Source organism: Embiotoca jacksoni, unplaced genomic scaffold (genome assembly GCF_022577435.1).
Source record: "Embiotoca jacksoni isolate LCO1_2020_lvr unplaced genomic scaffold, fEmbJac1.0.p SCAF_14, whole genome shotgun sequence".
Classification (NCBI taxonomy): domain Eukaryota; kingdom Metazoa; phylum Chordata; class Actinopteri; family Embiotocidae; genus Embiotoca; species Embiotoca jacksoni.
Window position 1 is genome coordinate 9883652 of NW_027185274.1, and position 21000 is coordinate 9904651.

The 21000-nt window shown below is 42.2% G+C and overlaps 1 protein-coding gene across 1 annotated transcript in view; it reads right to left on the bottom strand.

The window, feature by feature from the left end:
* Positions 1 to 5347: 5347 nt before the first annotated feature.
* The window catches only part of zbbx (zinc finger, B-box domain containing), a 56459-nt gene continuing 40806 nt past the window's right edge, over positions 5348 to 21000 (bottom strand). Inside the window, exons 16-21 of the mRNA XM_069147885.1 lie at positions 17246 to 17472; positions 15082 to 15253; positions 11041 to 11196; positions 8581 to 8898; positions 8318 to 8390; positions 5348 to 5706 (exon numbers count right to left, since the gene is read on the bottom strand). Of these exons, the coding sequence (XP_069003986.1) occupies positions 5628 to 5706; positions 8318 to 8390; positions 8581 to 8898; positions 11041 to 11196; positions 15082 to 15253; positions 17246 to 17472 (1025 nt within the window). The 3' untranslated portion in view covers positions 5348 to 5627. The remainder of the gene's footprint in view (positions 5707 to 8317; positions 8391 to 8580; positions 8899 to 11040; positions 11197 to 15081; positions 15254 to 17245; positions 17473 to 21000) is intronic.

Below are 21000 nucleotides of genomic sequence, written 5' to 3' on the forward strand. Positions count from 1 at the left end.
ACTTCAAGCTCACGCTCACGCACACGCGCACGCGCACACGCGCACGCGCACACACACACACATACACACACTTTTACACCTGGTTCTTTCCTCCCAAGGCCACTCATTTTACATCTAGCCTTTACCTGTCTTAATTAACTAGCTGGACCAATCCATCACCTAGAGAGCTGCTCTGATTAACCCTCAACACCTTAAAACCCTCCCCATCATCCACGAAACTCCCCCCTCCCCCTCCTCACCTCACCTGTATCATCCCCCTTCGTCCGTCCGTCCCCACCTCCCCCAGCCCTCACCCACCACCAGGATCACTTCGCTGCACATGGATGCCTCCACTCCATTAACCATTAAACTGGACAGCACTAAAACCCATGTGCAAAGATGAGGAGGGAAAGAGAGGAGGTGTGTGTGTGTGTGTGTGTGTGGGGGGGGGGGGGGGGGGGGGTCCTCATTAAACACTTTGAGACCCGACAGAATCAATTACAGTGATGTATCGATTTGTCAGCAGGTCCCGGTGGCTCAACCAGTGCACCGGGAGACTGCCACCGAACTGGAGGGACAAGGGACAAATGGAGGGATTAAAAAGAGGAAAGGAATGGAGGAGGCGGGAGGACAAAAATGGAAGCAATGAAAAGAGACATAAGAAAAGGAGAAATTAGGGAGGGACAGATGGAATTAGAAAAGGAGTGACGGTGAGGAGGAGAAACCATGGAGAAGGGCTGTGAAGGAGAAAGCTCCCTACAGGGGAGGACGGAGGAAAAGAGTGATGGAGGAAGTGTAAGAAAAGGAAAATGAGAAGGAGAATGGAGACAGACGGAGGGAGGGAGGGACAGAAACATAGACCTGTAAAGGGGAAGTAGGAGTAGGAAGAGTGGAAAGTACATTTCCTTGTCAAACTAGATGGCGTTCTCCCGCCTATATTGCCGCCCCATTTCTTTCATGTCCTCTGTTGACCTTTCTTTAATTCCCACCTTCTCCCTCCTCAACCTCTCTGTTCCTTATATTTTCTCACTTCATCTCCCGCGCTCCTCCCCTCCATTATAACTTCCTCCACCTGAACTTTCTGTCCAGGGCATACTATACTTCCATCTCTAGCATACAGGGTCATTTAAGGAAAGATGAGGCTATAACCTTGAAAGTTATACCTGCGTAGGCTGCAACATGTGAGGACACTGCAGGGACATGATCAGGGAGAAATAATAACAACAGTAGCCACAACACAGTGGTTTGTGTGAAGAGAAACAACCGTCTGTCCGTCAAGATAGATGTTAAGAATATGTATTTGGTGGTCACGTGCACACTCAAGATTTCCCATTACTATGTTTGCCAGCAGCGTTACCCCCACACTTGTGTTACACTGTCTATTCACAGCCTGGGAATAATAAGGTAAGACACATCCAGCAGCCAGCACAAACTAAATAGCTACATCTCACAATGACAGACAACACATCTTCTTCCTCTCCTGTAATGAGGCTGCAGGGCTCCAACACACAACATGGGACATGATTAAATGGCACATTCGCAGCAAATATACCCCAGACCTGACAACCACAGAGGGAAAGAAGCCACTCATTCATCCAGCGCAGGTGCAGATAGTATACTTGAAGAGGAAGATATAATTTTTTTTTTTTTTTTAAAAAGGCCGACGGTATATGCTTCACTCGTGGTGCATTGTCAGGGTCGGCTGGTTGTGCTTTTGCATTCCCTGCATCGAACATCCAGAGAAGACGACAACTGGGAGACCGCGTGTGATTGTACTGTCAGGTGACATGTTGTCTCAAATGTCCAAACACCAATAGTCTCATTAATTTTGCATTTAAAGTCCAACTGAATCAAACTGCTATTGCTGTCTTGTCATACAGAAGTGCACTGCAAATCACATATCCTGTGTGCTGAATGGATAAACAAAACTAAAATGCACATAGGAACACATACAGGCCTCTATATAGCGGCTCGTCAGCCAAAAGTGTTGTCAGTCACACTACAGGCCTGCAGCCCGTCGCTCTGAACAAACCACGTGAGTTTGCTTGCAAACGTTTCATTCATTTCGACCTCCCACGCGTCGTTCTGCTCCTCCGCTTGTTGGACGAGCGACCAAGCACACGCGCAGCTGGGAAACCTGGCGCTGCTCGTGTCGGTCGCAAACCAGTCGGTCCATTTAATGCATGAGCTGCAACACGTTAAATTACACTGCAGGTAAACCTAGGCCTACTTGCCGGTGTCACCTCGGTCCGCTTGCGTGCCGGTGAGGCCCGATTACTCCTCAGTACCCCAGACATGTTAGCAACAGGGTCCGTTTGTCTGCTCCCACCTCTGGCGCTCAACCTGCGCGTTGCTGTCAATCAAACTCAAATACACACCTGCAGATCCCCCCCCCCCCCACCCTCCACCCCACTCCCTGAGGGGAAAAGGAGCATTTTCCACTATTTTTCCAAATACATCTCTTACTTTCAACAACAGTAATAAAAGGCAGTTAGAAATACTTTTCTGAAACCAACCATTAGCACCCATCAAACACATTATTATTATATCACATTATTACTTTATATCAATAGCAATCAAACTCTGTCTACGTACAACAAACATGATACCAAACATGTCTGAAAACTATTTCATGATGTCAAGACGTTTTTTTCTTTTTCTTTTTTTTAAACAACATTAGGAAAAATGATCAGAGAAAGATTTTAAAGGAACATATTAGTTAACCCTCCTGTTGCGTTATGGATCAAATTGACTTCAAAGTTCAAAGTTAGGGAAAATATGTTTAATAATTTTTGTAGAATGAAACCTTTTCTGTTGGGTTTAATTACAGTAACACGTAAATAGAAAACAGTGTATTTAAGAAAGCACAGTTATAATCAAATAAGTGCTCAGTGCCCACCACAGGCTGTAACAACAGCACCTAAGCCCTCAGAAACATCAGGAAAACCATGCAATTAATATGCCCCCATTAAAGAAATAAAATAAGAATGCGTAAAACAAATGTATTGAGCATCTATTTTGTGATACTGTAAAGAAAGAAGGTATTCTGTCTGACAGACAAGTTGTTTCTGTCCCTTCATTTCAACTTTACACTCATTATTTGCCTGCCTACAGTTCCATCCTTTGTTCCTGTTTCTGGCCTGCCTCTTTCAAATCCCAGTTTGGGTTGCTGCAGACTATACATAAGACATAAAAGACAGAAGATTTGTGCTCTAAAATATTAAACTGTTCCTTTGACAGTTCATAAAAGGGAAAACAACCCAGTTCTACAGTATATTAGGACTGTCTTTTCTTCCGTTTTACTCATTGCGTGGTTTATTTGTGGACTCACATCGTCACGAGGATGCAGCAGCTTTTCCCTTGCGGCTCACTGTAGGTGACCTGTTAGACACCGTGAACAAGGGAGTGCTTTCAGGGCCCTCTGGGTGTGGAAAATTGAATGGCTTTTCATCAGAAAACAAGATGTGCATCCAAGAAGAGAAGAAAATGCATCTGCTCTGCAACTTGCTGTCAAACAAAACACCAAAACCCATGAAAACCAAAATATATAATATGGTAAAAAGAAATCAGACAGAGAGAGGGGGGGGAGAGGGGACAACAGCATTCTTCCATTTGTCACCAATGTCGACTGTTGTGTTATATCTAAAAATGAAAATGGTACAAGATGTCTTTCAGAATTCACTGTAAAAAAAGGAAAACTTTTCTAAATTCACCCAAGATTAAAAAAAAAAAAAGTTAGTTTCATAACCCAGCATATTGGTCTGCCAGCGGTTTTGCGGCTCACCAAGTCTGAGCTCCAGTTCCGTAGAAGGGTCAGTTAATATAGTGGAGTTAAATGTCAACTCCCCCAGTTTCACAGTCTTTCTGACAGCATCAACACCATCACAGACAACGCCAAATCTAACAAAGGTCAGCTCTCTTTTTCTATTCTCTTTTCCTGTTTGTATGCATCTGTCTGTGTGTGTGTGTGTGTGTGTGTGTGTGTGAGTGGGAGAGGGAGTGAATGGGCGAGGAATGTAGTGCACAGATCTCAGAGTAGTTTAAACTCAGCCCTGCGGTTCGATATCCATCAGATTTATGTCTCTGTTATTTTCCTCTCCTAAACAGTAAGTGATAAACTCAGTGAAGGACACAATAACAAAGATCTACCTTTTCACCTCTCTCTCCTTGTCTATCTCTTGGTCTCTCTGTCTTTCTCGCTCTGTCCTTGTGCTATCAATCAGTCTTGTGGTGATTGCTGTTGGATTACAGGGCTTTTGCTGTCTGCACCCAGCGATTAACGTCGGGACAAATAAAATACCCTTCTATCCCTCCACGGTGACGAGAGTAAAGAGCCGAGCCACGTGCGCTCACATTGGCACACGCAACCACCTGCGGCGCACAAATTAACTTTAATCCTGAATTCAATCACAAAGTTTAGCATCTATTGACGTCCATTCTACTTCTTGAGCTTCGGTATGTGTTTGGTTGCGCAATATAGGCCTGATTTTCTCCCGTACCTGTTTGTCCTCGTTTGATCCTTGCATGCATATCAGCTGGAGATAAAGTAGTGGACGGTGGGCTGTTAACTCAGCTAAGGACAGTGGCAGTCGTGATAGATTAGGACTGGCTGTGGAGACTAATGAAAAACAGCAGAACTGGGAAAAAAAACAAAACACCACGAAGTACACACTAACACACACCAATGGAGCATGTACACATTCACCACAGCGACAACAAACCAGTTCCAGTGCCTGGTGTTTATCTTCCCCCACTCCAGCACACACATAGAGATGGCAGGCACTGGCACAGCTCCTTATTCCCTCCCTCACAAACATAATTTATCACCTGCAGGAGCCCCACTGTGTGTGTGTGTGTGTGTGTGTGTGTGTGTGTGTGTGTGTGTGTGTACACTGTGACCTGATCCAGTGCCACCCTAACCTTATTAAGAAACAAACTGATGACAACAGAGAAAATTGTTCTTCCTAACCCCTTGTGGTAAAATTGGTACTGCAGCCACCTGCCCCTGGACGTCTGCCCTTTAATGCACATCTCAGACAGCGCGCACACACACACACACACACACACACACACACACACACACACACACACACACACACACACACACACTGTGATAAACACACAAAGGGGACCCCTGCTGAGAGTAAAAACAAAGTTCCCATTTGCTGCCCCCCCTACCCCCCCCACACACACACCCAACCCCCCTCCCATCCTCATCATTCTTCGTCTGTCTCATTGTTTCGTACCTTCAGCTAATCCATCCACAGGCATGCATCTCAGTAACCGCTCATCTACACGAGTGAATTAAATATGCTGCACAGAAAACAAGGACACATACAAAAAGAGACTGATCATAAATGAGCTCAAAGCAGCATTTATTCCTCATTGTTTTTCAAAGCATAACAATTATACTTTCATCTATTTGCACACAGAGAGTTCCCTGGTGAATTTGTTTTCGGAGTTGAAGGGCATCTGCACCAGCCTTCCCACCACACGAGCACAATTCAAATGACATCCATTGTGTCATTTGTCCTGTCTCTGATCTCTTGCGGGACTCTCTTGTGTGTGTGTGTGTGTGTGTGTGTGTGTGTGTGTGTGTGTGTGTGTGTGTGTGTGTGTGTGTGTGTGTGTGTGTGTGTGTGTGTTTCTCAGGGTAGTAATAGAACACTCTGCCGGTCTCTCTTCGCAGCCTCCTCCTCGTCCTTTTGTTCCTCGGTGACCTCGGCCCTGCAAGACCGAATCCAACAATTAAAGGCAGAGCATCCCACATACTCAAAGCTAAAATACCAGCCTATGATTAAAGGAGAAGATGTGCTGAGCCTTTCGTAGGTAGTTACAGATGCTGACATCACAGAGTTTGTTCCAGACACATTTCTTACAAGTATCAGATGGACACAGCAGCTCACTTACACATCTAATGAGCAAATTAAGGTCCACCAAAGTATAGATTGTGTAGCAATGTTAGGAATGATAAAAAAAATAAAATAAAAAAAAACTGAAGAAAAAGAAGACAAAAGAAGAAATGTTGTGACTGATCATATTTAAAACATCCACAAGAAGAAGAAGATACAATAACTGCACCAACTGGCCCTCGCCACCTGTATTTATTGAGACATTTAGGAGAAGCCTCCCCAACTTAGCATTCAGCTATGACAAGGCCAAATTAACTTGGGAGTCATAAAGGACAGCAGGCATATCAATGCCATCCTCACTGCCCACCTGCGCTGAAACTAGAGTTGCTCTATTGGCGTCAACTCGGCCAGCAGGTGTGACGGCCTTTTTCTTTTATCAAGAATCCCCTTATTTTCCTCAGATGATTGATGAGTGACTCAGATTCAATTCATACAGAGTGTTGGAAGTTCAGAAGTTTTCTCAGATTGAAAATGTTGCTTTGCTTAAACTTTATATATGCATGACGTTTCCTCTCTGAGCAGGTTGACATATCATAAAAGGTCCACAACTGAACCGAGTCTTTAAAAGTTGACTTGACTTGTAAAACTGAATAATCATTCCGACTCATTGTTTGTGTCATAACCTGCGTTGTACCTTCAAGCTGCAAACTGTGCTGCAGGTTTAATGAATGGAGTGTGACCACAGACAAGAAAGAACAAGCTGATATTCATTTTACAGGAAGTCAGTCAAAACATTCATACAGGGTACAGTCATGTTTTTGATATATTTAAAAAAAAAAATATATATATATATATATATATTTAATTCCTGTTATATTCATGTTATGCTCCTGTGAATTCTGAGTTGCATAAATTGAACATGAAAAAAACTTCAATACGTCCATTTTCGGAATATTAATGTGACAAGACTCTGAAAAATCTGCACTTACTGCAGGTTAGATCACAGACAGCCAAAAGATGGGGGCAACACGAAAGCACAGCCAAGCAACTGCAGGCAGTTGAATGAGTCAGAGCAAAGATACGTGATGAATCGCTGTCTGAAGATTGAGGCTGAATCACATCAGACACGTGCATCAAGGGACACACGCACACTGCACGTAACATGCTATGTCATAAGATGCACTTTAGTGTAGCGGGACTCTACTTTAGAGTGTACATTTCCTATTACTGGAATATTCAATGAAACAAATGTATATTTTATCGATTCAATACGAGACCAGATTGAAAACTCTTCGCGACTGGTTTGCGGCAGAGACCGCTCCGCAGCCGAAATCGTCGACATACATCTGCTCTACGATGCTGCAGCAGCCACCCACTCGGTCTATTAGGACAGTGTCCCTCTCAGACGGTAGAGTGAATCCATTGTGCATCAAGGGAGTGACTTCTGAGTTAAACATCTACAGAATGATAGCTCTACGTTAAAAATGAATTTGTATTTCCCGTTTGTAGTGAGCGTTGTAAAAAAAAAAAATAATGTTACAGCAACGCGTCAACTAACCGCATTAAAGGGTTCCTATTATCCCAAAAGCCTGTGTTTTTGGATATTCTGTCAGCTGAATATTATCAAAAAACTGCATGCGAGAAGGAAAAGTGACAGTAATCGCAAAAGGTGAGAGTTGCGCCGAGACAGGAACAAAAAGATACCTGTACAGCGAAGCAGAAGCAGTCAGATTAAGTGCCTCTGCGTGCCTGCGTGTGTGTGTGTGTGTGTGTGTGTGTGTGTGTGTGTGTGTGTATATATATTGGTGTGTGCATGTGTGTATGTTTTAAAGATGTAAAGAGCTGTTTTGGGAGCTCTCTCTGTACTATGTGCTAATCCGTTTATTACACGTCTCAATGTGATATTCACAGTGCTGTGCTCAGCACAAGGCCTCCAGCGCAGATTATGCCCGCGACACGCACGCACTAGCGCAAAACGTCAACAATGCACAGACACACACACACACACACACACACACACACACACACACACACCCACGCATTCAGCATCTGATATACGAGAAAAAAATACATTGACACACTCTCGTCTCACACACACACACGTTAAGCAGCACATTAAGGCCCGATACCCAACATGCTGTCAAAGCTAAAGTCGTTCTGCTGGCTAACGATCCATTACACACTGCACATATCCGGCAGAGACGGGGGATTGACGGCGCACAAAAGAAAAAGAGGGATAACCCCCCCCCCACCCTCCTTTTTTTTTAGGATATCAAATTAGAATGGAAATTTTAACAACTGCTTAAACTCTAACTTTAAATTGCAGAGGACGTGCAATTGTCCCGAATGGGCAGAAATCATACATTACTACCATTTCCAGGTCCAATAACAGACACTTGAGGTTACCCTTTAGGATAAGGTCATGTACATTGTGATCCCTGAGCAACAAAGTTACTACATGGGAGTGTGTTCAGTTTGTTACCCACCGTGTGAAACGAGGACTCGCATGCTCATCTTTGTTTCCACTGTTTTTGGTACCAAACACCAGAGTCTCTGTTTCTGAGGTAGATATAAAAGACGGTTAATGCTGTCACTGTTGTAACTCATAATTCATCATCAGGCATTTCTGTAATTGTCCTCCAAACACCCTTGTGTTGTCATCAATATACAAAGTCCTACATTGATTCATGAAAGGCTAAATTGAATGTGTTTGCGTGCATGACTTGCTGTTGTATGTGTGTTTCTGTACCCTCGGCTCCGAGTCTCAGTTCCCGCTCCAGAGCGTGGAGTGTATGTGCAGTTGCGTCGGCGTCCAGGTCCGGGTCCTCACAGCCTGTCCGATCCACACCACAGATCTCCATGATCTCTCGGGCCGCTCGGGACAACGGACGAAATGCCGGAACAAATTGGGATCCCGATGTGGGACGACACAGGCGGGCAGAGAGAGGAAGAGGAGAGGGGGAATGGGAGAGGCAGGGAGAGACAGATGCAGAGAGAGGACTTGGATTTGTCCTTCGAGGGTGAGAAACAATAGGTGTGGGGTTGCCAGGCAGGTTCGACCCCGACCCTGAATAAAAAACAAAAGAGAGATATGTAAAGAGAAACTTAACAGTGCACATAAGGACCGATGGATAAATGCAATGATGGGCCGTTTTGAGAAAATAACGAGAGAAAGTGTGTGTGTGTGTGTGTGTGTGTGTGTGTGTGTGTGTGTGTGTGTGTGCGTGTGTGTGCGTGCGTGCGTGCGTGTGTGTGTGCGTGTGTGTGTGTGTGAGAAAGTGATGAGAGGGCACGGAGAGGAAGAAAGGAGAATGTAAGAAGAAGCTGTGCTGCTCAGGATTCAGGGAAAGAGGGTGAGAGATACAAAAACGATCACAACAGTCAGAGGAACGAGTGGTGTCTCATCCCACTCCACTGCGAGCCACATCAAATTGAATCAGATTGAACATCCATTCCCACCTGCTCACTGTAAATTACATCGAGGCCCCCACAGAGAAGCTATGATGGCGTGGGTGTGCATGTGTGTGTCGGCAGCACACCGGTTCCTCATGCTGCGTGCTGTCTAACCAGTTTTAGCTCCAGTGTTAAGTCTTTCAGTCTTTCAATCTTCCATTGTCTCGTCACCCCATCCCTCTCTCCTCCGCTCTCAGTGCCTGACTCCTTCTTTCAACAAGCACAGAACCTCCACTTAGTGTTTCACAACCACCTGCGCTGTCAAACTAAGCAGCATGGGAGGAGCGAAGCGCGCGGTGCGGTGCTGCTAACACACGTAGATGTACACATACTTCTGGACTCAATTTACTTCCATTTCAAAGCAGACGGGACATATTGTGCGTCGAGATTTGTGCTGCTGATCAAATTCTGTGCCAGCTTTGAAATGTATCAAGTGTAAAATAAGAGAAAGATTCAAATCTGATCTCTCCTCCCTCAAGAGTTCCTGAAGGTGGTCAGATTTCAATTTGACTTTTTGCGTGTTTCTGCGTGTTCGTTGTAGTCATAGCCTCGAGTCATATTAAGATGCAGTCATTGACGTGTGTATCATTTTCGTGTTACAAATTATAATGTCAGATCTTTGCAACGCACTAAAAAAATGCACGAGGACAAAACATGGTAAACTAAACGCGGTGAACTTTAAAAGGAGTTCCCCTCTTACACAAATATGCTCAGGAGCTATTTCGAGACATTCACTGATAGCACAAGGGAGCCAAAGTACAGATGTTTTGGCGAGGAGCCCTCTTCAGCGTGCTGTCAGACAGCACGCTGGAGCGGCACACTGACAAGACAGCACAATGAAGCACCCTCAGTGAGGCAACTTGCCGAAACGTCTGTGCTTAGGTTCCCTTGTGGAAGTAAAAACACTGGAAACGTGATGCTATAATTAAATAGGCTTTAAAAAAAAAAAGTTTGTTTTAACTCTTGAGTGGTTTAACAACTGTGGATCTTAAGTGCGAGTTGCCACGAGTGTGGACAATCTCGGCCTCAATGTCACAAATGATTCACTTTGGAGCTGATACCGTGGCTAGAAAAGAGTGAGTATAAAATTGAAATAAAGATTACAATAAATAGGTCAAAGTTTTGACGACTTCGCAATACGACGAATGGACATGACACAAGACAGCCGGGGCTAAATAGTGATAGTAGAGAGTGGAGGAATAAAATGCAGTTGTTTACAGTAAAGTGGGGGGGGGGAGGGAAAAGTAAGCCTGAGAACCGATTATCATTGGTGGGTATTAGATATATCGCTGCGTAAAACAGATTACCACTCTGTCTCTCAGCTGTCTGTTTGTGTGTGTGTGTGTGTGTGTGTGTGTGTGTGTGTGTGTGTGTGTGTGTGTGTGTGTGTGTGTGTGTGTGTGTGTGTGTGTGTGTCTACAAAAACAGTTGACTACAGTGTTTCTAGGATCTGGGTGAAGGAAGTGATGAGACGTCCAATCCTGCATGTATTTGTGCACAGTATGCGGGTACGTGACATGCGTGCCAGTTTGTGCCTGAGAGTAAGACTGTATACTCTCTTTAAGAAACCTGCACACACTCAGTGCCGTGAGAGTGTGGCTGTATGTGGAAATCAGGTGCATTGATTGTGTATGAAATGGAGTTTTGGGTGTCGGAGAGTAAATGAATAACAGGAAGAGCTCAGCGTGCCTGAAAATATTCACACGGGCAAAATACACACAAGCATGTGCGAGAGCACACGTGTGCATGCGTTTACCGGATGTTCCTGGTTCACACGCTAATATCTCTCTTCTCCTGGTTGAGTGAATGCGAATTCCAGTTGGCTGCGTGTGGTTGTCCTTCATCGCTCTAAAAAGCAGGTGTTCCTCAGTGGAGGTTGAGAGGCTGCTGCTTGATCCATAACTCTCTGACCCTGAAAGAGAGGGTGAAAAAGTAAGAGAGGGGTCATCAATTCAGAGTTGGATAAAAAAATAAAATAAAATAAATAAATAAATAAAAAGGCTCACCAAGACCAGCCATGCATAAATGCCTGACACAAAACATTGAAAAACAAACAGCATGCAGCAGCATGTCTGTAGTTTGAGAGCACTCTGTTATATCCCATCAACTTTTCCTCTGGTTTCTCTTCTAGCGGCTCTGTTTGAAAAGTATCCCATCACTCTACCCACTTTCACGTTCCGTCATTGCCCTTTACGCGCTTTTAGAGGCAGTTGGAATACCTGCATACAAGATAAATGAAATCCAAAGACACCGATCATGCACTGTCACGCCGCTATCAGTTGGATGTATAGCTAGCAATGCATTTGCTTTGCTATCTAACTCCAACAGTTTGAGATTTTTCGATAGCTCCGACATATTAAATAACTTTGCAGCCATGACTGCATATGAATGCTACACAGAATATAAAGCAGAGGAAATTAAGAATAGTGGGGTTTTTTTCCCGTTTTTTTTTTCATGGTTGTTTATCAATTAAAAAAGTCAGTCTAGGTTATGGTCCTGAATCATTCAAATCTTTTAATGCTTTATATCATAAAATGTAGAAATGAATAGCTAATAATAGCAGTTCGCAACACAGATACAAAACAAAGCTTATCATTGTTACCGTAGTTCCATAAATACATGAAGAGTCCTCAACGATCCCTACAGGCTTAAACAGGCACCCATGCTGACGGTGCACCGACAAACTACTGGCTACTACAACACCAGCCTCAAATGCCAGAATAAAGGATGGTTGTGAAGAGGATCTCAGTTTACTAAAAAAATCTATTTGCCAATAAATGCTGACAATTCCCTAAATGAATTGAAGTAAATTTAGTAATTACATTTGATACAATAATCTATTTACCTATTCAGCACCAAACCGATATTGCTTAACAAGCCTGTTCAGCCGGTTCTGACAGCTCCAATGCAATTACTGCTGTTTTCCTCTTTCTCTCCAGTGGTCAGTCAATTCATTAATACTATTGACTGAAAGAAGAATCTACTAACTAGTCTAAATACGCTGTAAATAAAGAGAGGATAGTGGGAGAGCAGTCAGATATCCAGCTTCTAAACCCACTAAAGAAAAGAAGGGAGAAAGTTGAAGATCATTCGAAGATACCACTGGAATTCCGCAAGTCTGATGGTCTGTCTTTTCTTCTTCTTGCCTTTTGTCTTTCAGAGAAGCTGTACATGTCCCTGTCTTTTTGCCTATTTCTTCATAAATGTGTCTGATTTGCACCATCCCTTACTGCTAGTGACTCCAACAGCTACCTGTGTCACTTTTCTTGCTCTTTTTCTATGTACACTCAAACCATAAAAATACATTCTGTATTAGTTGAAGTAAAAGATCGAAGACTTCTTTTACGCACAGAACAGGTTTGTTTCTCCCAAATGTTTTTCACAAATTTGTTCAAATCTGTAAACTGTAAATGTGCAAGTTTTATCCTGCAACACAATGCCACGGATGTCACAAGTTTTGAGGGAGCACGCAATGGGCATGCTGATGCACCAGTTCGTTTGCACAACCAAAGAAATTCGACACAAACTCTCAGAAATCATAGTTCATCTGAGCTCTCACCGGGAATCAACAACCTGTCAACTCTATGACGAGGAGATGTGTCGCACTGCATGAGGGGAATGGTGACATCAGATACTGAATGTTTTTTTTGCCAAACACCGTAAAAAAACAGTCCAAGGAACGCCTGTGCAATAATCACACGGTTTAATCTGCATATTGCAGTGCCACACCTGCCAGGTGTTCACACACACAGATTTTGACAAATTATGAAAATAATTTGAGAAAAATAAATCTTTTGCGTGCATAAAATAAGGGCTCGATTTTTACATCATGAAAAATGGGGTCGAAAACAAATGCGTTGCGTTGATATTTTTGTTGAGTGTCGGTCTCTCCCTTTCGTTGTTGTTGAACTGGATGCACGTGCGACAGAAACTGCACACAAACAACCTCATTTTCTGACTGATGAGGTGACGGGGAGAATGTGAAAAAGGTGAGAAAGGTGAAACGGTAAAACAGGAGACATAAAAAACCTGTTGGATCTCAGCCCTGCCAGGAAAAAAAAAAAAAAGGAAAATAGAGTAGACAGATGGAGGGATGGAGGGGTATAAATGAGTGTGAAGTGTTGTCAAGGTGATATTCCTCCTCTCTAACCTTTCCCTCTCATTAACTTTGGAGCTTTAACGATGGTGGCAGAGACAGTGCGGGATTTGACGAGTGGCTGGCTGCTTGGTGTGAGGAGGTTCGTGGTGCCCTTGTGGGAGTCTATCACTGTTAACCTCGTTCATTTAACCCAGGCTTGACAATGGAACAGTGAAAAGGATGGAACAATGGATGAAAGAAAAGGTTGATGGGATCATTTTGGGCAGAGGCAATTAACTTAAGCAAACAATTTGAAATCCTTGCTGAATGAAAACAGTAACCGCTTTTTGAAATGCATGTAATTCAACAGCCTTGGACAAGATAGCGAGGTTTAATAAGCACCATGTGTTCAGATAAATCGTAGCATCTGATGCAATCCAAATAAAATTACTTTAACTCTTGCAATTTGGAGGTGCATGCTTGACTTCCACCAGTGCACAGTCTGAGCAGTTTACTAATTATTAGTGGTAACAAATTCTGAACGCCCATGCTGTGGCCACAAATACGAAATTCATCATGAACCTTGGGGGCATATTCCTCAGTAGCTACAGCACGGTCTACCAGACACAGTTAATGTCTGACCATTTAAAAAAAAAAAAACATCTTATTGCAGCAGAATGTGCTTGATGTAGTTGAAGGTGAAACTTGGCAATGAAGGAAAATACTCCAAAACCATGAAAGAAAATGTATCTACAGGCAAAGGCTAGTGATGGGGATAAAAACTATATAAAGTAAACTGAAACAAAAGCAACAGCAATAACTACTGCATAAAATACCTCCCACAAAGATGTACAGAACTAGGCTTTACTTTAAACTATATTTGTCCAGAATCTTCTGGACAATAATGACTGATTAGAGAACAGGTTTTCAGAGGCGTAGTGAAAACATGACAATACAGAGACGACATAAAATATGCCTTACAACATTCCTCTGAAAAGTAAAGTCAAAGTACTCTTTGTGTGCCGTGTGAAGGACACAGGCATTGTTATCCACACTTTTCAGCTGAGAAAGAAACAAGACAGAAAGGCTGTGTTGTCTGAGTGAGTCTTTGTGATGATTTATGGGCAGTTTATGGGTGGTGGTGGTGGTGTCGGCTGTGCGGTCTGTGCACGTCAATGTGTGCCTGCATTCTCCTCCGGTTTAAGAAAATTTAGGAACTAAATATAGGCAACAAAAAAAAAGAGGCACACAGGCTTAGAAGCATGCATAAACAAAGACGCATGCATGCACGCACACACACGCACACACGCACACGCGCACACACACACACACACACACACAACAACAACTCAGGAAAGCTCCCCTCGGACCCACCAGCAGTAAATTATTGGTGTTGTCCCCCATCTCTCATTTTTCACAAAGCACCCGGCACTCCTCTGGGTTTAAAACTCATTTTCATGTCTCTTGTAAGCTCCACATTTTTACATATTTGTTCTAAATCCTATTATGAGGCTTTTGTGATATGAATAACACTTGCAAATTGGAAAATATCTCCAGGCAAAAGCTGGACACAGAGGTAATCTTCAAAATCTAATCGCTTTCTGATGTAGTTTATAGGAAAACATGATTCAGATTGACAAACTTCCCATTGAAACTGAACCATAAAAAAAATCAAGCTCTCACCCACACACATTAAAAGACTTTCCCTCTTCAACCTACCTGTTGGGCCTGGGTCATGCGGCGAAGACTGGATTGTGTGGTTAGCCTCACAGTGTGCATGTTCTGGTGTGCCGGCGTGAATAGTGTTATTCACGTCAAAACCTGGAGGCGAGAACCCATCCAGATCACAGAACTGCTCTGATCCAGGCCCAGCACTCTGGTTGTGCATCACCTAAGGGGATATGGAAACAGATGGAAGGGATGTAGGAGAAGGAGGGTTGGAACGAAGAAGGGGGGTAAGCAGTAGAAAAGGGAATAGAAAAATGAAGACAGGGAGAAAAACAGGTCATGTTAGAGTGAGATTGAGATGATACACAAAGGGAAATGGGAAGGAATATATGGATACATTATGAAGGGAGTTGAGGAGGTTATAGGAGGGGGAATATATATATATATATATATATATATATAAAAAGAACATGGAAATAGAGTGATTAAGATAAAAAAAAAAAAAAAACATAGACTGGTCTCAAAGCTTAATTTAATTAATTTTTAACAATTCAGGTAAGTGTGTTACATTTTTATTTTCCCATTTCGACAGTGTAAAAGCATAATATTAAGCCGGTGTCTTTTACTGGAGATTATTCCCCTCTCTCCCTGTTTCCTTTGTTTCCACTTGATGAATTGATTTTTAATTAACCCCTGGAGCTGGTGAGAGAATCTCACAATGGCGTGGTGGGTTAGCTGTTCTTCTCGTGCAGGTGCGCTCCTGTGAGACAAGGGTAAAATGAGGAAGCTCTGTTTGGTTAAGATTAGATCTGATGCATTAGCATGCTAGCCTTGCAGGACATTGCAGATGGACCGGGAGATAGAAAGGAAGGCATGTGGGAATAGCGCTACTTAGAGCAAGGAAGGAGCAAGGATGGAGAATGACAAGAGGAAGACAAGGGTAAAAGAAGGGAACGAAGGCATAAGAATGAAACGGCAAGTGACCAGACACAATGACACTGTGCAGTGAGAAAAATGTGAGGTCTCTTTGTGCAGACCAGATCTCCTCATAAGGAAAGGGAGCTGTAGTTGACTAGCTGCCTTAACTACAAGGGTAAAAGGTAAAAGAAAAAGGAGGACGAACATCAGAAAAGAGGGCCGAAAAAAAGATGGATAAAAGGAAAGAGAGGCAGAAAAGTGTAAAACATTTACGGAAGACGAGAGCAGAAGAGATCAGGGCCAGAGAGAGAGAGAGAAACACTATCTAATCATTTTAGGAGCAGTTTGATTCAGGTCCAAAGGCCACTGATAACCACCAGCCTTACAATCATGAATTTAATTTTGTTCCAGCTTTTTAATAAAGCAACTAGACCCTCCCCCCCCACCCCACCCCTTATTTTTTCATTCCTCTGTCACAGTGTAAAGGATTCATACCATTAAATGGCTGATAAGTCCATTGACCATTCAGGCAGTGCCTTTTTAATCCACTCTGTTTCTCTTTTCTTCCCTCAATGGTTAGCACCTTTAACACCACAGCTTTAGATATCTCTGAGCTATAGATGAATCATGTAAAGTAATTACCAGGATACAAATGTTATCTAATAGATCGGGTCAGGTACAATAAGAAACTGACTGTAAGTCGCGGAAGTCTTCTCGTTCCACACGGCAATTATGTCCGGTGTACTGAACTTCTAAAACTTGCCAATGTATTCCTTTTATTAACCAGCCTTGAGAAATTTCTAAGACAAACTTCAGTGCACGGGAATATTACTAGAACCATACATTCTTCCGTTCGTTTGTTGGCAATTTGTATGCAATCAAATATTTTTCACCACAGTCATTTGCAGAGACTGTGTTGAATCTTTATTAAGCAAAAGGACTTCTGCTTTTGAGATGAAAAACTTTGTGGTGCTGTGAATTTTGTTACATCAGTAATTTGCACCTCTGCATCAAAATAAAGTGCTATCCAGGCTTCAATAGGGTGGCCAAAAAAATGTCTTCTCAAAAGTAATGAGTCAGTCTTTTATGACTGAAAACTAAGTCACATTGAAACAATGGTTAAATACAGACTACATTATGGATTGAATTTAGTAGGCTCATGCCAGTAATTTCTTACATATTCATGCCTTTAGAGTTTCCCACTTATAAAACGTACTTAGAGCTTCCCAGAGCTATTACAACTCTGTGTCCACCCTTTTAAGAACCAAAAGCACACAGGAATGTTGAAATATGTTACCGTGGATGGTTTTGACAGCTGCTCTGGCTTATCAGTCTGCAAATCTTTCTCCGTTTCTGCCTCTGCAGGAACAAAGGAATCTTCTTGATGAGATATGGCAGGATTCTTTTGCTCTTCTCTGGATCTCTCTCTCGTTAAACGTCCTTGCATCTGTGCTTCTTCGTCTGAAGAGTCGTCTTCATGTGGAGCCAGACCGAGGCTATCACTGGACATTTCATCTCCGCTGTCTTCATGAAAAATACAGACACACGTGTTAAGTAACTGCAGTTTAGTTATGATTCAAGATGAACAAAGGCTATTTTTCCTCGTGCTGGACTCTAATCTAAAAGAATAGCATTGTATTTACGTGGTTTAAACAATGTTGGACTTTCAAGGTGAATGGTAAAAACACGCTGACTGTCCTTGTTTATTGTGCTTTGAACCACTGAAGCAACATTTTCATCTCTAACATACAAGGAAAAACGTAACACGTGATGTGAGTGTCCTTGACACTGAAAAGCTCTGATAAACTGATAAAGCAGGCATTCAGTGCCACGCTGGTCAAAGAGCTGTAGGAAGTGGCAGAAGTGAAGGATGCAAAGGATGAAGGAAAGAACAGAGATGATGGATGAATCGAGGAAGAGAGGTAGAGGTGTGAGGCAGGCAGTGGAACTGAGATAAAGTAAAAGCAAGATTAAGAAAAGTTGTGAAATAATAGGCTTTTCTAAACTGATACCACAGTTCACAAGACACAAGGTTTTGAATTTAAAGCCCAGATTTTTTTTGCACAGTTTTAATTCTAAAAAGGATCTCCTACATTTACCAATGTTTCTGAAAAACAAATAGGCCTCAGCAAATCATAACCTGTACAGACACATTTATAGTGTGGGCACATGAATGGCCTCACAAACAGACCCACAACAATATAGTCAGTGAAAAACAAATGGGACATATGCAAACAGTCGGGTCATTAACTGGGATCTGGGGCAGAATTCACAAAACATCTTAAGGCTTGTTATTTAAGAGCAAAATACATTATTTAAACTGTGATATATACATAAAATAAGGTGATTTCATCATCATCATCACTGGAATATTGTCTGTAAAACTGTAGAATGTATACAGAATTATAACATCAAAATATAATGATTGGTTTAGTCAGCTGAAAAATAAACGTCCTATTATGTTAATTGGTACCAGATACAAACACACTTAACCAGTCAGTATTTCATCTATCTATCTACCAAAAGTTACTTCTCGTTCCTTATTAATTGCATGTATTTTTCACATTCCCAGACACAGACCTGGCATTTGTCAACCAACCAATGTAGACTTGTCCTTAAATTAATTGATGAAACGCAATGTCATCCATAGCTACGAGGTCAACTCCACCCTTCCTCTCAGCTTCGGAGTTCTTGCTGTTCCTTACTAAGACTTGCTCTCTTCGGGGGGCTTTGTGAACAGGTCTTACATGTGGAAAATCTTACGAAGGAACATGGAGCACACTATTCTCACGATCTAAGCGCACAGAGCAAGTGCATTTAGGCCCACGTCCAAAACCTTTTGCTTGTCTGACAGATAATCTGAGCACAAAGTAAGGTGCATCGTTCACAGCTCGGTATCGAGTCTTTTAAATAATCATAGGTCTATTTTGGGTGTAACATCAGTGTCATCACTCATTCCCTTTGAGAGACAGGTGCACCTTGGCGGACTGCCATTATGACAGAAGATTTGCAAAGTAGTTGGAGAGAACTCTTCCCTGAAGAGGAAACCGATCTGCTCGTGTGCAGATTGATGTACATAATACAAATATTTCACACTGCAATCTTGGACATGCGTATCACACCTAGATGAACGAAAAAGTTCCAACTCACCATTACGTCAACTCAACAGGAAGTCCGCCGTTTTGAAATTTAGTCGCCATTTTTGGCAATTCACACATATTGTACTTTAACAAACTTCTCCTGCAGATATTGTCGGACCAACTTGAAATTGAGTCTGTGCACTCTTAACATGTTTGGAATTAAAAGTTATCAAAATTATACGTCTTCGTCGATCGGTGTGCCCGTGGCCCACCCGTGTGCCCTCTAAGGGTAAGCCACACTGGTTCAAGTTTGTAAATGCGGTCATACTAATACCAAACCAAAGGGCAACAACAATACAAAACCCAAACAAAAATAAAAATCCCCCAAAAGACACTTTTCATTTCATGTTTTTTCATATTTCGGACAACATGTATGACACAGTGGTGTAGTGGTTGGAGCAGTTGCCTCACAGTGAGAAGTAATTTGAGGCATGCGTGTCAGTTCAGAAAAAGGTCATACATTTTAATACAAAAAGTGATAAAAAGGTAATCCAAAATATCCAAAGTATGTCATCCAAAATATTCAAAGAAAAGTCATAATATAGCATGTTGTCCAAACTATGATAAAAAAAAAAAAAAAAGATACATGTCGATAGCATCACGTCAAAAAAGTGACCCAAAAGTCATTTTTGTATATAGTATAGCCCGGCCGATGCGGCTAAATTTGATGTTTCGCTGTGACACAGGAAGTTGATGTTTAAGGTCAAACGATGCTCCAAACCTCACGAAACTTTGCACGTGCGTCAGGCACCAACTTTCATGAGTTTTTGAAAATGTTAAAGCTGCCAAAAAAAAGGCAATTTTTGTTTAAAAAGAATAAGGAACAAGATCGAGAAAAAAAATTGTAACTACAAGCGGGAATATGCGGACCCTCGCACGCTGCACGTCTGGGAGCCGGCGGCCCCGACCCGCTGGATCCCCAACGTGCAGCGTGCGAGGGCCCGCATATCACTGCTTGCAGTTTTAATTACCTTTCCGTCTGTTGTAGTTTTATGTTAGGTATTTACTTAAAACCAAACCTTAATCAATATGAATAAAAATAGAAATAACACTTTTTTTTATGGTTGGATTTAAATTGGCTTAGAATAAAAAGATCCACAAACAGTTTATTCACATAAACTGCCTGACTACTGAGAATTGTGTCCAAACTGTGGTGTAGTGTGTAGGAATCACTTTACAGCAAAGAGCTGTGCCTCTCCATCCATAAACATGAATGTGTTTAATTCTCTTTTTCATATTTTTGTAACCCAAATCTAAACTCCAAGAAAGTATGGCGTGGTCTCTGGGAATCTCTGCAAATATTGTTTTGAAATGCAAAATGAATAAAATCAATTTATGGGAAATAGGCTGTATAACAGAAGTACTGTGTACAAATTGTATTAGTGCAGTGGTAAGTAAGGAGGTTTGGGTAGATAGGCATATAGAGTATATATTTGCCTTCAAGCAGACTTGTAGCTGCAAAATGTAGCTAATTACCAACAGATTTATGCAGCTCTATAATCATTACTGATTTAAAATTGTTTCTAACCCTTATTAACCTGGCTATTTAGAAACTAATTGTTAGGCATGGCCCTTTCACGTTCCTTCTCCACCTTGCAAGTGGATGAAATTATACCAGAAACCCTACTTTGACAAATTCAAGATCTCGGCCATGAGAGCAGAGGTGGAAATATTCTTCCCAAATAAAATTCTCTTAGTTAGAACTGTTAATTGTATGAGGTGTAAATTGGCACTTCTTTTTGAATAATGAGGATAAAGAAAGAAATGAATGTTTAATCGTATCTGCCTGCGCTGGTGCAAATAATAGCACACACACACACACACACACACACACACACACACACACACACACACACACACACACACACACACACACACACACACACACCAAAAGAGAGGTTGTTATTACACT